The following is a 19,106-nucleotide window of genomic DNA, read 5'->3' on the forward strand; positions in this document are numbered from 1 at the left end:
GATTCTCTGAATGGGTGGAAATACAGTATTTGGTCTGGCTAGCCAGCATTCTCAAACAATGTATTAATTAATTAGGCTGGCTAGACTTGAAGGTGAATTCCACTCTGGTTTGCCAAGGCTTCCATGCCCATTGAAATCAGCCTGGTCTTGTTTAAACAGGTCAATTACCACTGTCAAGCCATGACTAACGCAGCTTCATTTTTTTTTTAATTCAATGGAAGATTAAAAAAGCTGATTGGAAGAATGTTGCAAGCAAAAAATGTGGGCACAAAATGACAGTAGGTATGTGAGAGCGAGAGTGAGTAAGTGAGAGCAAAGGGAGGGAGATCATTCTAATCACGGAAAAGACAGAGGAGGGAAGAGAAGCTAGCGGAGGATTGGGAAGGCAACTACATGCACTGGCCAGCCTCTGGTTGCCATGGAGATGATGTAGTCGACTGAAGCCCAGGGTAACTCTAGGGGAAGACTGGCTGGAGTCCCACTTGATGCAAAACAGTGCTACAACTTGATTCTCCCAATGATGTACATCAGAGGAGAATCTGGCCCAGGATGGGACCAGGAGCTTTTGAGCTTGCCAAAACTGGACATGATCTTCACTTCTGAAAAATGATGTATGCTTAACCTATGAAAAATTCCTCCCTAGCTGCTTACAGCAAGCGGTGGTGGCCAGAAAGATGCATCCTCTCTATCCACGGGATATCCCAGGTGGGGAACCCTCTCTGTGCACCAGTGGTCCCACTCTGTGGGTGTATCTCTGCCCAAGATGTAGACAAGGCTCATTTATACTTTCATGCCTCCCTAATGAGACCCCCGAACTCCTCAAGCAGAAGGATTCGCTCTCATACTGGTTTCTACCTCAGGGTATGCACTGCGAAGGTGCTCCCTAAATGCTTTTGATGAAAAGACTGAACTGAGGTGACGACCCCTATTTCTGAGTCAGTATTCGCCGACTCCTGCAGCCTGAACACCAGAGCGCCTCTCTTTGATTTGGGGAATAGCTGAGGGGTGAGTCAGACCTTCTGATGTCTCCTCAGAAGTGCTAGGAAAATGAGAGCATTTTACTTGGAAGAGCTTTCAGAGCCTGCCCACCTTCCCGGCTCTCAGTCACTGGTTCCTCTAGTTTAAGGGGCCCACTTCTGCTGAGGTGCAGGGTTCGTTGGTGCCTATCGGGCCATCAGCAGTGCCACAGCGTTGGAGGCATTGTGACAAGCATGTGTCACCTGGGTAGCCACATCCACAGCTCCTGAGGTGGAAAGGATCCCAGAACCCCAGGATCCCTTTCTACACTGTCTCCTTCATTACCCCTACTGTGTTTCTTTATTCCCAAACCACTCCATCTTTTAATAATTTCATTACTGTGGCTGAGAAAGCTCCCTCCCTCCCTCTCTCCTCTCTCTTTGTGACCATATTGAAAATTATGCATAGAAACAGAGAGAAAGAGAAAGCAAGGCACTGAGAACAGCTCCTGGAAATGGCCAGCTTGCCAGTCACAGTGAACTAGTGTCGACTCATTATTCAGGTCACCAAGGGTATCTGCTGCCTGGCAACCATCCCGCCGTTGGATTTTCATGTGGGCTCAGAAGAACACACGAGAAACAACAAAGTGTGCGGGGATGGGCTCCACGTTCCTCCCCGAAGGTTATCCTCAGCTCTGCCTCTGCCTTCGATTTGGCTCCACCGTGAGGCCCATTCTCTAACGAGGCTGCAGCTCACCCGCGAGGGGAAAGGAAGGTGGGGAGCCCATGGGGACAAGCTCCCCAACGAAGCACCTGAGCAGGCTGTGGAGCAGAAGCACAGTTTTGCCAGGCAGAAAACAGCCACAACGACACAGTTTCAGGTCAAAGATCTGCTTTCCTTCAGCCAAAATGCTGGTTTTCAATATTAAAAACATCCCCTGGGGGCTCAAAGAGCCAGGGCCTTCATGCTACTCCTAGAGTGTTGCTTATGACAAAGGTGGGGCACTGTGTGGGGATGCTCCAGGGGAGCCGCTGGAGGAAGGAGAGCTCACAGGACGTGGATTCCATATTCTGAATCAGAGGGAGACCCCTGGCCTCGAGTTCTGCTCTGCTTTGGAAGACAAACTCCACTTTAGGTATAGGACCCTCTTCCCCTTCCCTGCCAGTGCTCCCCTCCCCCGAAATGATCGCCGTGTAGAAAATTTGAGCGACAAAAGCTATTCGGTGGACACCATACTGGTTCCTTAAACATTTTCCCTGTATATTTGAAGAAATGAGAAAACACACTATGTGAATTTATGCTTTTAAAGTTAAGGGAGTTAGAAGAGAAGATACAGCTAACAGCCATCTTCCCATCCCCCTCAAGCTATTTTTGGTGACCTGCAGTTGGGGTCCAGAGTTTCTTAGAATATTCTCCAGAGCTAAAGATTCTCAACTCCCACAGGCCAGTGCACTGCCGGTTTGGAATCTGGCTCTGTGGCTGCTTCAAGGGCTGTATGCTAATGAGGCTGTAGTTTGCCAGCCAGAGAAAAGGAAGGTGATAGGTCAACAGGGGTCAATCCCTTTCCAAATCATCCTCCCAGATAACAGCAGCAATCCAGGGAACGTCAGCTGGGTGGGTGGATGGATGGATGGATGGATGGGTGGACAGATGAGTGGAGGCATGCATGCTGGACCAACATTGGCGGAATCCCTGGAAAAATGTTGATGGCCTAATGGTACTTCACAGAATAGTTATTCCTGGAAAGTGCTACATTCTCTTAGCTCATACTGTGCCTCTATGTCAAATCGCAAAAAAGGTGCCCCCCTCGGGCCGATGCTGCCTGCACCAGGTGTCCAGGTTGGTAAGTGGCCATATCTTAGCCCCATTTGCCCCCTCAGCCATATGGGATGGCCGGGCCATTGCTTCACAACACAGCAGCCTGGGCCATGTCCCCCAGGATGGGAGAAAGAACACAGGTGACTTCAACCTTGTCCAGCACTGATGATGTGCTGAATGAAAGTCCCCTTTGATTGCTCTAACTTCCCCCACTTACTCACATACCTTTTTTCCCTCCAGTTGGAAAATGCTTTCAACTCCTGTTCTTTTTTTTTTTTAAATTAATTTCCACCTTCTAATTCTCCACAAAGTTTTCCCATTGTGTGAGATAATGAGAAACAGACATTTAAATAGTCAATAACTCCAAGTGTATTTGCAAGATTGAGCAGGCTTCCATCTGTAAAAGTTCTGAGCTCCCTGGAGAAAGGGGCAAGGTGAAGGTGGAGAAGTTGAATTTTGAGAAATAATAAATTCTACGAGCCATGCATGGGAGGAAAACAAGGGGAAAAAATAACACCATAGGTAGGTTCCTCCTATTCCTATTGTGCAAATAGGGTTACTGAATTAACAAGCCATTGGGAAATGTGACCCTGACTACAGCTGGAACGAGGGAACACTTCCTGGGTGCTGGGCTTTGGCCTCACGTGACTCATCTTTATTCCTCAGGACTCTCAGATGGAAGAGCTGAGCACCTGAGAGAAGAAGTGATTTTTCTTCCAGTTTCCCTGGAGGAAAGTTCAGGAGGAGGGCAGAACAGCACACAGTGAAACCCTAGAGACGGCCCGGAGCCCTCTTAGGGAGGTCACGCCGCTGGGAAGCAGCAGGCTCAGGACGGGAAGCCGGAAGCACGTGGACCAAATCCTCAGCCCGTGCTGGGCCTCAAGGCTCAGATAACCGAATCTGGCTCACTGCCTGTTTCTGCACATTTTGGAACACAGCCAGCCACGCTCATTACGTATGGCTTATGGCCTGCTGCTTTTGTGCTACAGGGGCAGAGGTGAGTACCAGCGACACAGAGAGTCCTAAAGGCCAACATATTTACTATCTGTCCTTTTACAGAAAACGTGTGCAGGGCCCTGTTCTAACCACGAAGGGCTGTGGCAGGAAGCAGCTCTCTGCCTTTCTGCCTCTGCCTTCTGTCTGAACCTGAGGACTGGCTCTGTCAAGTCCTCACTGAGTCACTGAAGAGAGAAAGCATCTCCCACAGCTAAGTGTATGAAATGTCCTCCGGACCTGGAGGAGTCACCCAGGTTTCCAAACGAAAAGTTTCGAAAGACCCCAGAGGTAAATCATCTCTCTCAGAAGGGGAAAAAAAGGCTCATCGCAAATAAGAAGTGTTTTAGGTCTGGGCTGCCAGCAGTCTTTTATGTGTAGGTTGAAAGTGAAGTCCCGGATGAAGGGGCATTTCGGATAAAAGGTTTATTTAATTTGTGAGATTCAGCAAGCAAAAGAGAAGGCTGGCTCCTCTAGGAGAGTTTACAGAAGAGAATAGAAGAATGTGGCCACGCCCACCGATCTGTTTGGAAGAAGAATGTAAAAGCACAACATGTCCCTGAGAAACGGCTCCTTCGGTTTGCCCTACAAGCAACGTATGAAAGATCATCGGAAGGTTTCCACTAGGTTAGCAGAATCTGTGCTGATGCCCCACATCTGTCTAAAACGCCTCCTAATTCAGATGCTGAAGTCTCGGACACTTCTCTGTATGGTGGCACTTAGGCTCCTTCTTTTCAACTAAGGCTTTTCTGTTCTTGGACAGAGGAAAAAATGTCCCTCTCCCCTTAGAGAAACTGACGTGGGCAGCTGTCCAGATGAGTGGTAAACTTGTGGAGGGGATGTGTCAGGCTTCTGTGAGGCAAATCTCACAAAGGATGCCTTGGTGTCCCCTTAGGTTAGCCGTGGCAGCCGGGCAGTTAGCGGTTCACACGCGTCTCATATCCAGGCTTCCTAGCTCAGCGACACCAAGCCAGAATCTGGCAGCTGGGGGCGTCAGGGGGAGAGTGCCAAGGTGGAGTCATGCACCACAGCTGCCTAGCTGGAGCCCTGGCAGGGTTCAGGAATACTTCTCTGCCTTTCATCAGAGGGTTACGGAACGCCATTTAACCCTCACCGCATCTCAGAAGTGCTTCTGGTAGAGAGGGTCCTGGGAGGAAGGGAAGCCACAGAGAGAGGGAATTTGAGGCCAACCCCAGGTCATGTGCCCTGGGATGGGGTCATCACGCTGGTGGGCAAAGCCGTGGGGAGACAGCTGATGGAGATCGGGATGAGGGTGGGGATGGAAGGAGAGATAGGTAGGGGTGGGAAAGGGTGAAGGTGGGCCAGTTGGTACCAAATAATCAGAACTGAAAACCTGATGTACAGGGTCAACCCAGGCCAGCCCTGTCATTATCCCCAAATGGGTCCCCTCTGTGCCCACAAGACAGCCTGCGATGTTCGCTTTCTCTTGGTGTCACCTGGACGAACACCGCAGAGGACTGCAGAGAGTGAAACCCAGAGACGGGCCCCACAGTCCTCAGAACTGGTCTGAGATAAAACCCACGGTCACAGCCGTGAACAGGAGCTACTGATGTTCCTTTTCGTATCCATCCGTGGTAGACACAGTACTTCGGAATTCTTCCCTCAAGCTACCACCCGTGCCTGGGATTTCCACGGGTCTCTAACGGGTAGGGTACCAGACTGTCTCTCTGCTCCTGCTTTGTTCAAAGCCAACAGCTTCTAACATGAACAAGAACTCTTGCTTTTACTGCGACCTGCTAAAAATAACCACCTGGTTAACAACTACAGAACTCTGATTATGGGCTTTATATATTTTTACTCGCTTCTTTATTATTCTTTTTTACTTTTATTGAAAAACGAAAGTATTAGTTAAGAAAAAGTAATCCATCACCTTAATTACACCACTTTTCGGTTCCTTCCCCTGCCTTTCCTTTGCACAGATTTTCATTTGTTAAAGCTCAAATTCTAGAAAAAGATGCATGACGGCACTGTGTTTATAGCCAGTGCTTAAAAAAAACGAAAAAAGGAAAAAAAATGCACACCCAGTCTACTTTGTTTAAAACAAGAAAAAGTCTTTTTAAACATCACATGACAACACAGCTTATTCATTCTCTCTCCTTGTCCCTTTTCTCTTTTTCTCCATGACTTGTTTCTCTTCATACTGACTCATACCCCGGATACAATCAAAGTATACACACCAGGCAGAAAACACAAGGCGACTTGAATAAAAAGAAAATGTTTCATGGCAAGAAATGAGTAAGAGGCAGAAAATGAAAGACACTTCAAAATATAAAAGATTAAGGCAATCTAATATGACCCGGTCCAGAGGCCACTTTTACTGCATTCTTGTAAAGATCTACCTCGTATACATTGGTCTCTTCTAAACAATAAGAGTACTTCTCTCTCATGGCTAATTTATAATGGAAAAGAAAACAACCCAAGTTAAAAAAAAAAAAACAACCCAACATACTAACAATGTGTATGCCTGTTGTTAATAGGGTTTCACCATCAACTTTCCAGATCCTGCCTGCCCAAACCTGATTTCTCTGTTTCTCTTTTTGAGTGAAAAGGCTGATTTAATCCCCAAAGCATCTGCGCTTCCACCAAGCGAGGGCTGCCGCTGCCCTGACCAGGGGAGGTCACTAGGTTAGACAGAGCGAATGGTCCTCTTTTCCCTCCCAGATGGAAGGCTTCGCCAAGTCAGAACAGAGGTGCAGGCTGAGGTCAGAGGGGCCTCAGCCCCAAAGACGCCTCCCTGGCCCTGGGTTCACCCGGCTACCACGTCAGGAGTTTCACGTAAAACTTGCTGTTGTGATTGAAACTGTCCAGTCCCAATTCCCATCCTGCTCTTGGCTCCTTGGCCAAGTCTCTGCTCCCCACCCCTCGGTTTCCTCCTTCCAAGGATGCTCATGATTTCCCAAGACAACAGCCGTGGGCCAATCCATGCCACTCACGGGCTGCCTTGGCTTAACCCCCAAACCAACGCATCGGGAGCACACTGGACATCCTTACCTTCAAGTCCCTAAGCTCTGTGTTTATTCTGGCTAAATGAGCCCTGCGGCTCTGATATTTTATTTATATGTATATTTTTACAAGAGAACATAACTGTCCTGTGAAGCCTCACAGTAAACACAGCCTCCAGGAGAGCACATGTGCTCTGATTTATTGATTCTCTCACGGAAGCAAAGTGCTTGGCCACCGCACTTGTCAGTCACGGACCCGGACATGCGTGCTCACCCCGCAGAGCGTCTGCGGCGATGGCTGTGAGTAACCTAAACAGCCTTTCCTGGGAGCTCTGAGTCTCAACCATCAGTAAAATCAAGTGAAACAACAAAAGCAGGTTTTACTTCCCCAACATCATCATTCCTGAAGGTCAGAACTTGAATTCAACTTTAACATTCAGTTTTGACCTCAGCTTTCCTTCCAATACTTAAGATTCACATTAACAGAAATCTCACACACCAAGAGAACCAACATAGGCACGTGAATACTCTCAATACTTTAAAAGGGGCAATGGGGAGAGGGGATGGGGGTCAAGGAGGCAAGGAAGGGTGAGAAAGAAAGAAAAGATACTCTCTCTAGGTCTGTCGTTCCCCATTCTGCTGCCTCATCTCCTGTCCTAGGCTGTGGGGGATTGGTGGCAAACTGGGCGAGATGCTTTGGAATCAGAGAGTGCAGCTAGGTGGAAAACCAGGAATTCATCTCTTTCTAGCCAGGAGCTGGGCAGATTAATGAGAGTGAAGATAACAAGTCTAGACTTCAGATATAAAAATGACTTCCCTTATCTCTGAACTGCCAGCACCTGTGGGGTTCAGGCCAGCCCATACAAACAGGGCACAGAAACACTCATGATTGTTTGCATAGACTGGGCTCTGTCATTAGGTGAGGGTGAGTGTCTCTGGGTGTGCTTTTACACCCAGGTCAACTCAAGTGAAACATTTATAGAGTGGCTTCTAAATGCTTAGCATTGGAACTCAGGTGGAAACTTTCGCAGTGTCAAGAAGACTGCAAAAAGGGCAAAATGTGAAACCCACTGCATGAAATGGCACAGACATGAGCATCACCCAACCCTGGAGGTCTTTCCACCCTCCCTGGATAAGGCAAGCGTCCCAAATTCCCTTGTCTTTGCCCTCTATGTACTTCATTAGGGAGAAAAGGTCCTCTTCTGTTTTTTCAGTCCTGTATTTCAAGAGCTCTAACTCCAGTCACCAAATGTGCCTCCCTCTTTCCCTTATTGGACACCAGCTCCTGAATCCTGCAACTTTTCCTCCTTAGGATTATCATTCCTTGTCTTTCCCCTAACTTCCTTCCCTCCCCAAATTGCCCGCAGCGCACCTCACTGAGGGTTAATTGAGACCGCTGCCTTGGTACCCCGTAACTGGAAAGAAAGCATCTTCAAGTGAAAATAAATCATTGCCACCTCATTTCACTTTTAATTTACTGCTGCTTTTTTTTGTTCCGTCTCCCCGCAGCCTCTTCTTTCTCACCACTCATGCATCTCAGCCTCATTGCTCTCCGCTGGACAGTGCAAGGCTGAAAGGTTTATCTGTAACCTATTTGTCTCTATTATAGGTTTCTAAACTTTAATTAAACAAGAGACAGCGAGGATCTCAATCCCCCTTTCCCTGCACCTACAGGTGTTGTTGGTGCCATCTAGCGGTGGGAAGCTGTGGCATCTAGTTTCTCTTGTGAGCTTTGTCAAATTTGGAGGTTTATTGCCTTCACCAAATTCACATTACATAGGGGGAAGGAAAAGACATGCAGAAATTAAAAAAAAAATTTTTTTTTACCTTTAAAATTCTCACCTGCAAAAGCTGAGATCGGTTCTAGAAAAAAAAATAGAAAGAATTTTGAGTTAGCTAAGGGGAAGAAAGAGGGTGCACACAGAATAGGATGAAGATGACTTTCATCAAGCTGTTTTGTAATATCCCACGGGAAGCACCCCACGTCCTCCACATGCTCTAGACCACATCTGACACACTATCAGCATGGGGGCCGGGTGGGCGGGGACAAGACTCTCAAAGTTGCTTTGGAACAAAAAAGTCCTTTATAGAGTAACAGGTCCCTGAAGCATTGTAATCAGTCACTTACCACTGATTACTTTCTCAGAGCCTGGATTACTTTTAGATGCCTGGGCTCTGAGAGTTGCCTGAAGGGATAGGGCAGTCCCAAATGCTTCTGACATCACCAGGCACATGCTCCCTGCCCGGGACCCAAGAGCCAAGAGAAGCACGTGGTGAGTCATTACAGTCACTCTGCAGACTAAAAGCAGGTCCCGTTCCTTCTCAGGGTTCCTCTTGCTTTTGGGGATATCCATGGCTCTGAGGGGAGGTGGCCCTTGGGGTGAACTGGGGAAAATGTGTGTATCGCAGGTAGGTTGGCTACTCAGCACTTCTGTTCAAGGCGAAAGTGTCCTTCCTGTGCTGGTCACCTGGCTTGCAGTGTTTAACCTTATGACTTTGGGACCTTGGGCATTAGAGGTCTTAGCTCCAAAGTAGAATCTAAACTCTTACCTCACAGGCCATGGTTTGCCTGGCAATTCATTCATGTAAAAGAACTGCGTGGGTAATTGTGTTATCACTCTGAGACAACATATGTACTATTTTTGCTCCCAAGTGAAGGCTTCCATTAAATCCATCAAGCCTTTCCAGCATGTAATTTTGACTGGCAGTTGCTCTCATCCTCTAGCATTTTCTTTGCTAAAAGCTGGAGTCTTGGCACCCTGAATCTCCATATACTTATTGCATGTCTATTTCTGAATGGGAACGGGGATTTAAGACTTCACCTCCTCTCACACCGCTCCCTTCCTGAATGCAGCCTAAGCTACATGGCGCTCAGACCTTGCCTCCTGCATAGACTGGCGCTGCCCCAACCACTGGGTAATAGCTGTGTTTGAAAATGATGTACTGCCTCCTCTTGTATATCCCAGCCCTCGGGAGAGCCTCGAAGGGACAGATATTCACATACCCATACAGTTCTCCAGCGGGACGTCGGTGCTTATCCGAATGTCATCAATAGCAATTTCTCCCGAACGTCCTTTTCCTATAACTCCCTCGAACACAATCTAGAAGCCAGAAGAAAAAGAGCCATGGTTAACTGAGCTTCCTGGTCCAAACAGTGCAAAGATTTCCAATTTTCTGTTAACTGCGGCTTACAATGTGTGTGTGTGTGCGCGCGCGCGCGTGTGTGTGCACGTGTGTGTGTGTGTGTGTGTGTGTGTGTGTGTTGCTGCACCTGGTACACATCTGTTGACCACATGGCTATGGTGCTTGAAATCTTGATTTGAAAAGAGTTGGTTCAAATCAAATGCAAATTTGAGGGGATTTTATATATATATATATAACAAAGTGATGGATATTGTTGTCCAGTGACTAGAGTATACTGTCTAAAAGGACCACAGTCAGAACGTGTTTAAAGGAGAGCTGAAATTTCCCCAGCCTTTTTGGATGTTTTTTTCCTTATAAATCTTCTAAACACCCAACCCAGGTATTGGGAAGCTCAGAGGATGTGAGCAGGTGGGGTAAGGTAAGACACGTAGTATCCAGGTTTGAATTGCCTTGGGGGTAGCACGATCTTATGGCTCATGATGACAACTCGAAGGGAAGTGATTTTCCTTCACCACTAGTTTACTAAGCACCTACTACATGCTAGGCACAACGACAGTTAAAACCTAATAAAACAAGACACTCTGCCCAGAGAACCTCAGCGCCTAGTGGGTGAGACAGAAATGCCAACAGGTGCTGGCCGCACAGCGCATCGAGGTCCGTGAGTGGGAACGAAGATGTGGCGGAAAGGAACTCAGGATGCCTTACAAGCCTGACAGTGACTGCAGGCTGCACACAGGAGCCCCTGGGCTCTGTGGTCTCCAGTCAGCCCTCCTTCTCGCCCTCCCTAGGTTCTCTCTGCAAACGAGCACATGTCCTCTGGCAAGCTGAGCGAGCAGTTGGCTGCCTCACCAGCCATCTGTTGCTGCCTCTCGTCTAGGGAGGAGCAGGTTAATGCTTTGGCTGGTTCTCCGTCACCTCTTCCACTGCGTTCCTACTCCTCCCCAAGGCGCAGCCACAGAGGCACAGACCCGTCTGTGCCTCAGTCTCTTGCTCTGTGGGCAGGAGATAATAGAACTCAACTCCTGGAGCTGTTGGGAGAGAAACCACTGACTTAGGAGTCTCTCTGGTCTGCTGGCCACTGAGCACAAAACAGCTCCCCTCCCCTTCCTGCGTTCACACGTGCTGGGACAGGGCTGGGGGGCTGTTCCCCTCTCCTCCTCCCAGTCTGAGGGGCTCCACAGGCCTCTTGCCTTGTGTGTGGAGGGTTTGTTTGTGTTTATTTCCCTGCTTTCTGTGTCCGTTTGTCAGCCTACCTGATAGCAATCTAAAATAAAATGGAGAGAAAAACATTTGTCGGAGAAGATTTCAGCAATATAAAAGGCAACAGGAGGAACAAAGAACCAAGTCTGGGTGTAGAGATAGGCACATTCTGAATAACAAATAAGAGTGTCATTTAGTTGCCATGGCAACGTGAGAAACACAATGAACACAGCGGCGCTTAACCGCGTTCCCTAATGATGAATGGGCCCGGCCCTCTGAAATACTGAAACACAGATCACGACGATTCCCTTGGATCCCCGCACCGTCCCCCGTCGCCACCCCACCTGGTACTCCATGTCGTAGCTGGGCAAGATGATCCTCCCGTGTTTCCACTCGCCGCCCTGGTCCTCACGGATAACCCAGAGGAGCTTGCTCTCCTGGCTGGCTTCGCGCACCACCTGCAGCGCCACCCCGCGGCCGCCCGTGGCTTGGTACTGGAACTCCATGCACACGGGGCTCCGTGGCAGGTGGACGGGTGGGCTGATGAGCCGCGCGTACTGCCCTTCTCTCCGGCCATCGCTCTGCAGCCGCAAGAAATTCCTGTCATCTGGCGGGAAAACAAACCCAAACAGAGGTTCCTGGTAAACGTGTGGGAAAGACACCAGTTGGCAGCTGTGGCCCCTTCAGGGAAAAGCTGTGACCAGAGTTTGGGGGGTCTTTTGCTTATGTATAGACTTGTTCTCCAGGCCCTGGGTCCCTTTCTTAAGGTTCCTTCAGAGCCCCAATTCAAATCCTGTGTCCTCTTGAAGCCCTTTCTTGAGTCTTTACGTCAAGCAGGTCCCTCCTGCCTCTTCCCTGCATCACTTCCTTTGTGCCTTTTACGTATGGCACCCAGCCCTGTTGGCTTGATGTCTGGGCTGGTTGTGTTTGTGCTTGTCTTTCCTCCTAGAGTCTGAGAGGCCAAACCCACGTTTTATTCATCATTGGTTTACCCAAAGGGCCAGTGCACTCTAATGAACTGAATGAATTCTAAGGGGGTGAAGTGGCTGCTAGGATAGAGGATGACTCTGGCCGGGTGTTTTATGCTTCAAGCCTTTATCATCTTGGCTGGGCACCATCCAAATGGAAGACATTTCAAACCTTCTGTCTCCAGATAGTGCCTGGGCTTTAGTAACTGTAACCCAGAAGCCCAGCATCAACTTCAAGCAGAACAGGGAATGGTGGCTAAGTAGGGGTGATTCAGGGGGCCTGATACCCGACTCCCCTGTCTGCCCACCCTGGGGAGGCCAGACCTTGGCCTCTCTCAGAGACTAGGCAAACACAGACCCAATGAAAACAGGTGCTGTCATCATCACGAACAAGGGCTATGTGTTTAGCAGAGCATATACATGTTTTGGGAAATGAGGGTTTCACCCAGCCAAATGTTAGAAGAACGTATCTTTTGGCTGATTAGCTTTTAAATATATCAAGTACTATGTGGAAGATGGAGTTCCTGTTCCTGTTGGCATATCGCATGCCTTCCAGACACAGGTTGGGGACCTGCACTGGCAAATCCAGCTTGTGCAGGAGCATTCTAGCCACGTGCACAGAGAATAAGATGGCTTCTGAGGAGGAAAATCTCACTGTCTCTTTTTGGCCCCGAAACATCTTCGTTGAACACTTCTGCAAGATGGCAAGGGCACTTTTGCACCAGCACATCAGACACTTCAGGATCATGTTAATCTGAGATGTATGCACAGAGCTTTCTTATTCAGCGGGGACTGGGAACACGCTGGGCTTGGCAGGGAAGGACAGGCAAGCCCTCCAGAGCCCTGAATCAACAGGGCACTTCCTGGACCGCTGGTCTGCTGTTTTTACCCTTGCTGACACCATACTTCCAGTGAGAGCAGTCTGTGACAATCCTCCCATCAGGAGCCCAGGAATAGCTCCTTCCCTCCTCCTGGCCACCTCTCTCCCTCCTCCCCGTCTCCCCTAAGCCCTTCCCAGTTAGACTCTCATGGACTATTGCTCTAGAAGCTACCCTCCCCTAAAGTTATATTAGCCCAGTTTAGGATGCATAGTGGGCATTCCAGTTTGAGTCTCCTTCACCAACCAGAACCATGCTGGTCTAATACCCCACAACATGGCACCTCTTCAAGACTAAAGTCAGCACAGATAAGTAGACTGCTGTCTGCGGCAGAGAATTTTAATGACGGTGATCTGCTGAGGGAGGAGGTACTGGTGCCACAGCCAGACACTCGAAGATCTTCCAAACCTATGCTTCTCCTATCAGATCTCATTACAACTGCTATTAATGATAATAATTATGTCATATTTGCATACTGCTTTACAGGTTACAAGGCATGTTGATATGTATTCATAACTTAATCATTGTAATAAGGTTGTGAGCTAGGTCTTACTAATCTTACTGTGCACAGGATGCAGAAACTGAGGCTCAGAAAGGTTCAAGTGACTTGTCCAAGGTAGAGAGGCTAGTAAATAGTAGAGCTTGACTTGAATTCAGGTTTTCCCACCTTCAAGCAGTAGGACCTTTCACTTCAGCTGTGCCCCCAGTACCCTGTCCCAAGACCGGGCAATCAATCACACTCTATTCAAAGCAAACTGGCTTTTCTGCTGGGCGCTGTTCAGTTTTCTCCTCCTACCTGGAATTCTCTGCCTACCACCCCCCTACCCCCCGCCCCTCCCCCTCCCCCGACATCCCACCTCCTTTGCGAGTTCTTCTCCTAACCAATCTGGCACATTTCGATATTAATTCCTCTCTTCTCTTAACAACTGGAGCATTTACGCACTGTACCACTGATTTTACCCTGTTTTTAAAAAGACTTGAGGCCATTTTTCATGCGTTTCAGCAAGTAACCACCCACTACCTTGTACTATAATTTAACTATTTTGTGTATGTCTTTCTTGTCACCACGGTTAGACTACAAGGCCCTGGTGTTACACATAGAGTGGTTAATACTGCTTTTTCTCCCTCCCCCTAGATAGTGACGTATACCTGCCATTACTCAAGAAAATTTTGTTCCCACGAATGAATGAATGACAAACACATGGATGAAGAATGCTACGAGGCTGTCTGTTGGAAGCAAGAGCAGAGGGAGAATCAGCTCACCTCTGGTAATCCCTCAGGTCCATATAATCTCTTCACAGTTCCCGCCCATTCTCCTGAGCCAAGAGCCCTTTCCAAAGGTGAGATGAATGAATAATAACAGGCTGACCTGTGGGAGCATCCAGACCACTGAGCCACCAGTGAGAACCCTCCGGAGCTCCCAGGCTCCAGTAATTTCCAAGCTTTTACTGTTTCCACCTCGTATATGAAGGAAACCAGATTTCAGAGACTTATTATTCAGCCTCCTTCCTTACCAGTTTCACAAATAAGACCCAGTGGCTGCCTGAAAGTTGCTTGGCAGAAATACTGTCACTTGTGTGAATTTACATTCTTAAGCAGCGGGGGAATCATAGCATAATGGCTAGAATTTAGTAAGTAAAGTGTGTGTGGAGCTGTAAAGCGCCGGGCTGGCTGGATTTCATCCGGGTCTGTTTTATTTACCCATCCTGTTGCTAAAACTTCAGGCACAGCCAGGCCAAAGGTTTCCCAGACTGCCTCTCCTGGGGACCTGAGCTGGCCCTTCTCCTCAACCCTCCTTCCTTCTCCTCTCCCCTCTCTCTCGCACAAGAAGATGATAATCACTGTGCATGATTTAAAGGACCCCTGGAAGGCCAGGGAGTTAATGCTGGTGGCGTGCTAAGCACGAGCAGCTGAAGGATCATAATTCAGTGCTGACATCCGAGCTAATCCACTAGTTTGCAGAATCTCAAGACAAGCAGGCCTCTGCATTTCACGTAGTTAAATCATTTGTGCCCTACTTGTCTGTTAAGTGCTATGAGCTGGAGGGAAGAAAGATGATATGTAAATTTAAGGAATTAGCGGTAGACATCAGTCAGAGGGACGCTGAGCTGCAAAACGTCCCTGCCTGTCATGGAGAGCGGACTGATTAGAACCAGGACATCATGAAGGAATGGCTTTGGCCAGGAAGAGCCCAGAGAGGGAGAGAGGAGGAGCAGGGGCAAGAGAACTGGTGTTAGCTGAGCACCTCGACGCACCAGCTGTCACCCTGGGGTCTCTGGCACCTTATGTCATCTCCCCTGTGAAGTAAGTACCATTTTTACCAAAAAGGAAACTGAGGCCCAGAGAACTGAAGTCATGCGACCCAGACCACAGCTAGAGAGTTCTGACTGGACTGAGTAAAATCATCAGAGCCTTGCCTCTTACCCAGGCTGGAATCCCAGCCTCGTGCTCACTAATCTTTGAAAGCCTCAGTTTTCCCATCTGTGAAATGGATATAATAACAGCAATCCTGCACAGGGTTGTGAGCAGGAGGAGATGGAACCAGCCCTGTAAGCTGCTTTGCACAGGAACAGGGACACAGCAGAAGTGCTATAAAAGCTACAATCTTTATTTCTACCACCATCACTGCCTCCTATGCTTGTCTTTTCGGTTTTGTTTTTGTTTTTTTAAAGAAAGGAAAGGATCAAAAGGGCGCCCATAACTTGGGAAGACCAATCCAAGCCTCAAAGGAAGTAAGGTTTGGCTTGAGGACAGTAAAGATGTCCTCTGGAATAAAATGGTTCCCAGATCTGTCCTCACCCCAGAAGCCAGCCAGCTCCAAGTTGTTTACCATGTGTCTTCTGTGTCAATCTACTGTAGATTAAACAAAATCATACATGATTCTGGAATGAAAGCAGAACCTCAAACGATGGTTTAGATGGGGCCAGCCCTGCTGTCCAGAGGAACCACACCGAAAACATCCCCAGAACAGCTGTCCACCCTTTGCTTTAAATTCTCCAGAGAAGGAGTTTCCATAGGCCATGCCGCCAATGTGTTTTCTAGGTCACAACCCTAACTGTCAAGAACTTCTTAAATTCAGTTTTAAGTTTTCCTGCTGTCATTTAGACACATGTCCTCCTTCCATGCCCGATGGAGCACAGCCAACTTCTGTCCTCTGCCTTAGAAACATTTTCACTCATGAAGAATTAAGACTCTGGTCTTCACTTCCTCAGGAAGCACAACCTTTGTCTCTTTTAAATGTCCACTTTCCAGGCCTTTTATTGTGTGAGGTCTCTACAGACCCTTCTCCAAGCTAAGGGCTTCAGTTCTTTTAAGTCGTGGCACCCATCTATCTGCTGAGAGCAAAGCACATGTGCCATCAGTGAAGTCTGCTCTTCTGGGATGTTCTAATTTATGGCCCACCGCTGCCAAACCCAGAGGAACTTTTAAGCAGCCGTGGCTGTCGATTACCTGGTAGAGCAAAGGGTTGGCCTGGCATGGGTGGGCTGCTTTGTAGATTTACTTAGGCTTTGGAGAAAAGCTAAAGGATGGTGAAGAGGTCCCCAAACCTGACAATCAACCAGCTAAGAACCAGCCCTTACTGGAGGCTGTCTTGTTTTTGTAGCTGATGGCAGTGATGTCGGCAATGGATAGCTTCCAGCAAATAAACAATGCAAAGGAAACACATTCAGTCGCAGAAAGAGAATGAAGAAAAAAGTGTCCCAGAGATCCAATCCCTCTCCTCCCGGACCTGACATACTTGGGAAGCATTTTGCTAGGTCCTTGACTCAAAACATCTGTTGCTGCCCGTGACACAGGGAAAACAATCGCACGGGAATGAACAAGAGGGGTTCAGAAGGGCAGAGAGGAAGTGCAGAGGACCAGGTCATGCAGGCGTCTTAACCTGCTGCTGTCTCTAGAAAGGGTCTCCTGACATTTCACCTGGCGATTTACGACCGCATCTGGCTTCAGCTGCCTGAGTGCCGGGTGATCATGTGACTGCTCTTGGCCCAACAGCCATGGAGTCTAATGGCGCCGACACCTTACCAAATCCTGAAATAAATCACCAGTCTGATCCTCCTGGCTATCGTAAAGCCAAACACACCATCTGCCCAACACACACATCTCCTGGCTAGCATCGCGCCCTCCTACCAGAACCACCATCTGAAAGAAGATTTAGTGCAGCGGGAGAGATGGTCTCTGTACAGGTCATGCTTAAAACAGGAGTCAGCCCCTCAGCTGGCCTCCCAAGGTCAGTCTATCTCTGCTAAGGTCCTCAAATTAACAACTGGCTAAAGGAAACACTGACTTCGGATGAACTCAGCGGGATGTGCTCAAGGTTTACAACTGACCGTTTTGTGGACATTTGAGGTTTCAGGCCTGGGCTTTGCAGGAGTCTCTAGAACGGCTATTTTTTTGGTATGTCAGCTTTGCGTGTCAGCTGTCTGCGGTTGAGTCAGTCTTGTTATCACTCTGCCCCTTCATTATCCATCTACACACTCAACCAATCGTGATTTTCAGAAAAAAAAGAATAATAGCTTCTTCTCTCTCCTGCTGTCTTTTCTACAAAGTCAGAGATGTTTTCTGTCCTACTTTCCTTACAGAGGGGCCTCTATGCTTTCCTTTTCCAGCTGAAGTTATTCCTTGAATACTGGCTTTCTTTTAGCCAAGCTGTCCCTGCTCTTTAATTATCCAGCACGGTCTAAGCCCGAGACGTTCCCGTCTCTGTGTTTATAGTGGCTGTGCCCTGCCAAGCCACAGCAACCTCTTTCTGAAGGCAATTCAAGCTCCTGCCAATCCAGTGTCTGAATTGTTTGCTGCCATCGGTCCCGCCTCTGAGGAAGGTCTTTTGAGTTCACAGAGTTTCTTTTTAATCCACGGAGTCACTGCTAGCTCACTACCCAAAATCAAGCCCCTTGCAAGCAAGTTCGCTCATCAGTCATTTTCTCTGTGCCCAGCTGCCCACCACACCCACCCACACTTGAGCCTCTCGTGTGTGTAAGCCCACAGTGACTCACAGGTCTGGTTCTCCACTCTCATGGAGTTTATTCAGTGGCTCAGCCTGCACTGGAACAGCTCTACGAGACGTCAACAGGCCCAGCACTTACATTTGATGGAATGGCCGCCATTTGTAAAATTCGGGTATTTCAGAACATCGTGTTCTTGACTTAGCTCTCACTTGAGCTTGTTTTTGAGCCCAGAATAAAGGTTCTGGTCTCTCAATCCGATAAACATATAATTGCTAGGTAGCCAAAGCTCTGTCCTCTTATAATTGCGTGCTATTTCGAATCGCCTTTGCCTGTTTTCTATATGTCACTCCCGTGACTTAGAGTTACTGAAATGAAGTAATATGTAATCACACTGCATGAGGTCAACAAATACGGAGAAGAACATGCATTTGAAGATTCTAAAGCTTTATCTCTGGTCTTCTTGTCTCATTCCTGACGATAATCATCATAATAATAGTAAAACAATTAGCATTACTATTCCTGGTATTACTTGGTGTTTACTCTTTTGACTGAATAAAACAGTTCTTACACTATCTAATGCTATGTTACTCGCTTGCTTTACTATGATTACTCACTGAGGTCGAATGACACAGTGACAAAAATACCAGCCACTGAACACATCCACCAAGGGGTCATAGAGGAGGCACAACCTCCTACTTACTTGCCTCTTGGTTTACACCAAAGCCTGAAATGTGGCTGGTGTGATGCAGGAACTGATGTTTTATCTGGATTTAATTTTAATTTAATTTTAAGTAATTACAATGAAAATAGTCACATGTGGCTAGCGGCTACCACGTCAGCAGGGCAGGTAAATGGGGCAGCTCTAGACCCACGGGCTCACCAGAGCATCTCAGGGAGGTTTTGCCTTCCTTAAAGATCTGAATCTGATCGGCCTCAAATTTTTCTGTTTATGGTCAACACCCCAGAGAACGTCTGTAGGAAATATAGCAGTTCCCACTAGGGAAGACATTTTCTGTGTCCCTGTAGGTACAGGGCAAAGGCAAGGTGGCTTCTCAGGGAACGTGGTACCGGCTCCTCTACAACCACTAGGGGTCACTGGATTTGGAACACGGCCCCCAGGGGCCGGCAGGAACACACTCCAGGCATCTAAGCTACAAGCTAAAAAAAAGAAAACTCTGAGTGTCTCGAAAGACTATCTTGAAAAACAAAAACAGTGGAATAAAACCAGTGGGTGTC

General features: G+C 48.0%; 1 protein-coding gene across 4 annotated transcripts in view; it reads right to left on the minus strand.

The window, feature by feature from the left end:
- The window catches only part of NRP2 (neuropilin 2), a 111,472-nt gene that overhangs the window by 21,156 nt on the left and 71,210 nt on the right, over positions 1-19,106 (minus strand). For 2 of the 4 annotated variants that reach the window (XM_045520517.2, XM_010960123.3), the window contains exons 13-15: positions 11,420-11,682; positions 9,736-9,832; positions 8,559-8,594 (exon numbers count right to left, since the gene is read on the minus strand). In XM_045520517.2, the coding sequence (XP_045376473.1) occupies positions 8,559-8,594; positions 9,736-9,832; positions 11,420-11,682 (396 nt within the window). The remainder of the gene's footprint in view (positions 1-8,558; positions 8,595-9,735; positions 9,833-11,419; positions 11,683-19,106) is intronic. The other 2 variants (XM_010960122.3, XM_010960124.3) reach the window with 1 other exon arrangement.

The sequence above is a fragment of the Camelus bactrianus genome, chromosome 5, assembly GCF_048773025.1.
Source record: "Camelus bactrianus isolate YW-2024 breed Bactrian camel chromosome 5, ASM4877302v1, whole genome shotgun sequence".
NCBI classification, from domain to species: Eukaryota; Metazoa; Chordata; class Mammalia; order Artiodactyla; family Camelidae; genus Camelus; species Camelus bactrianus.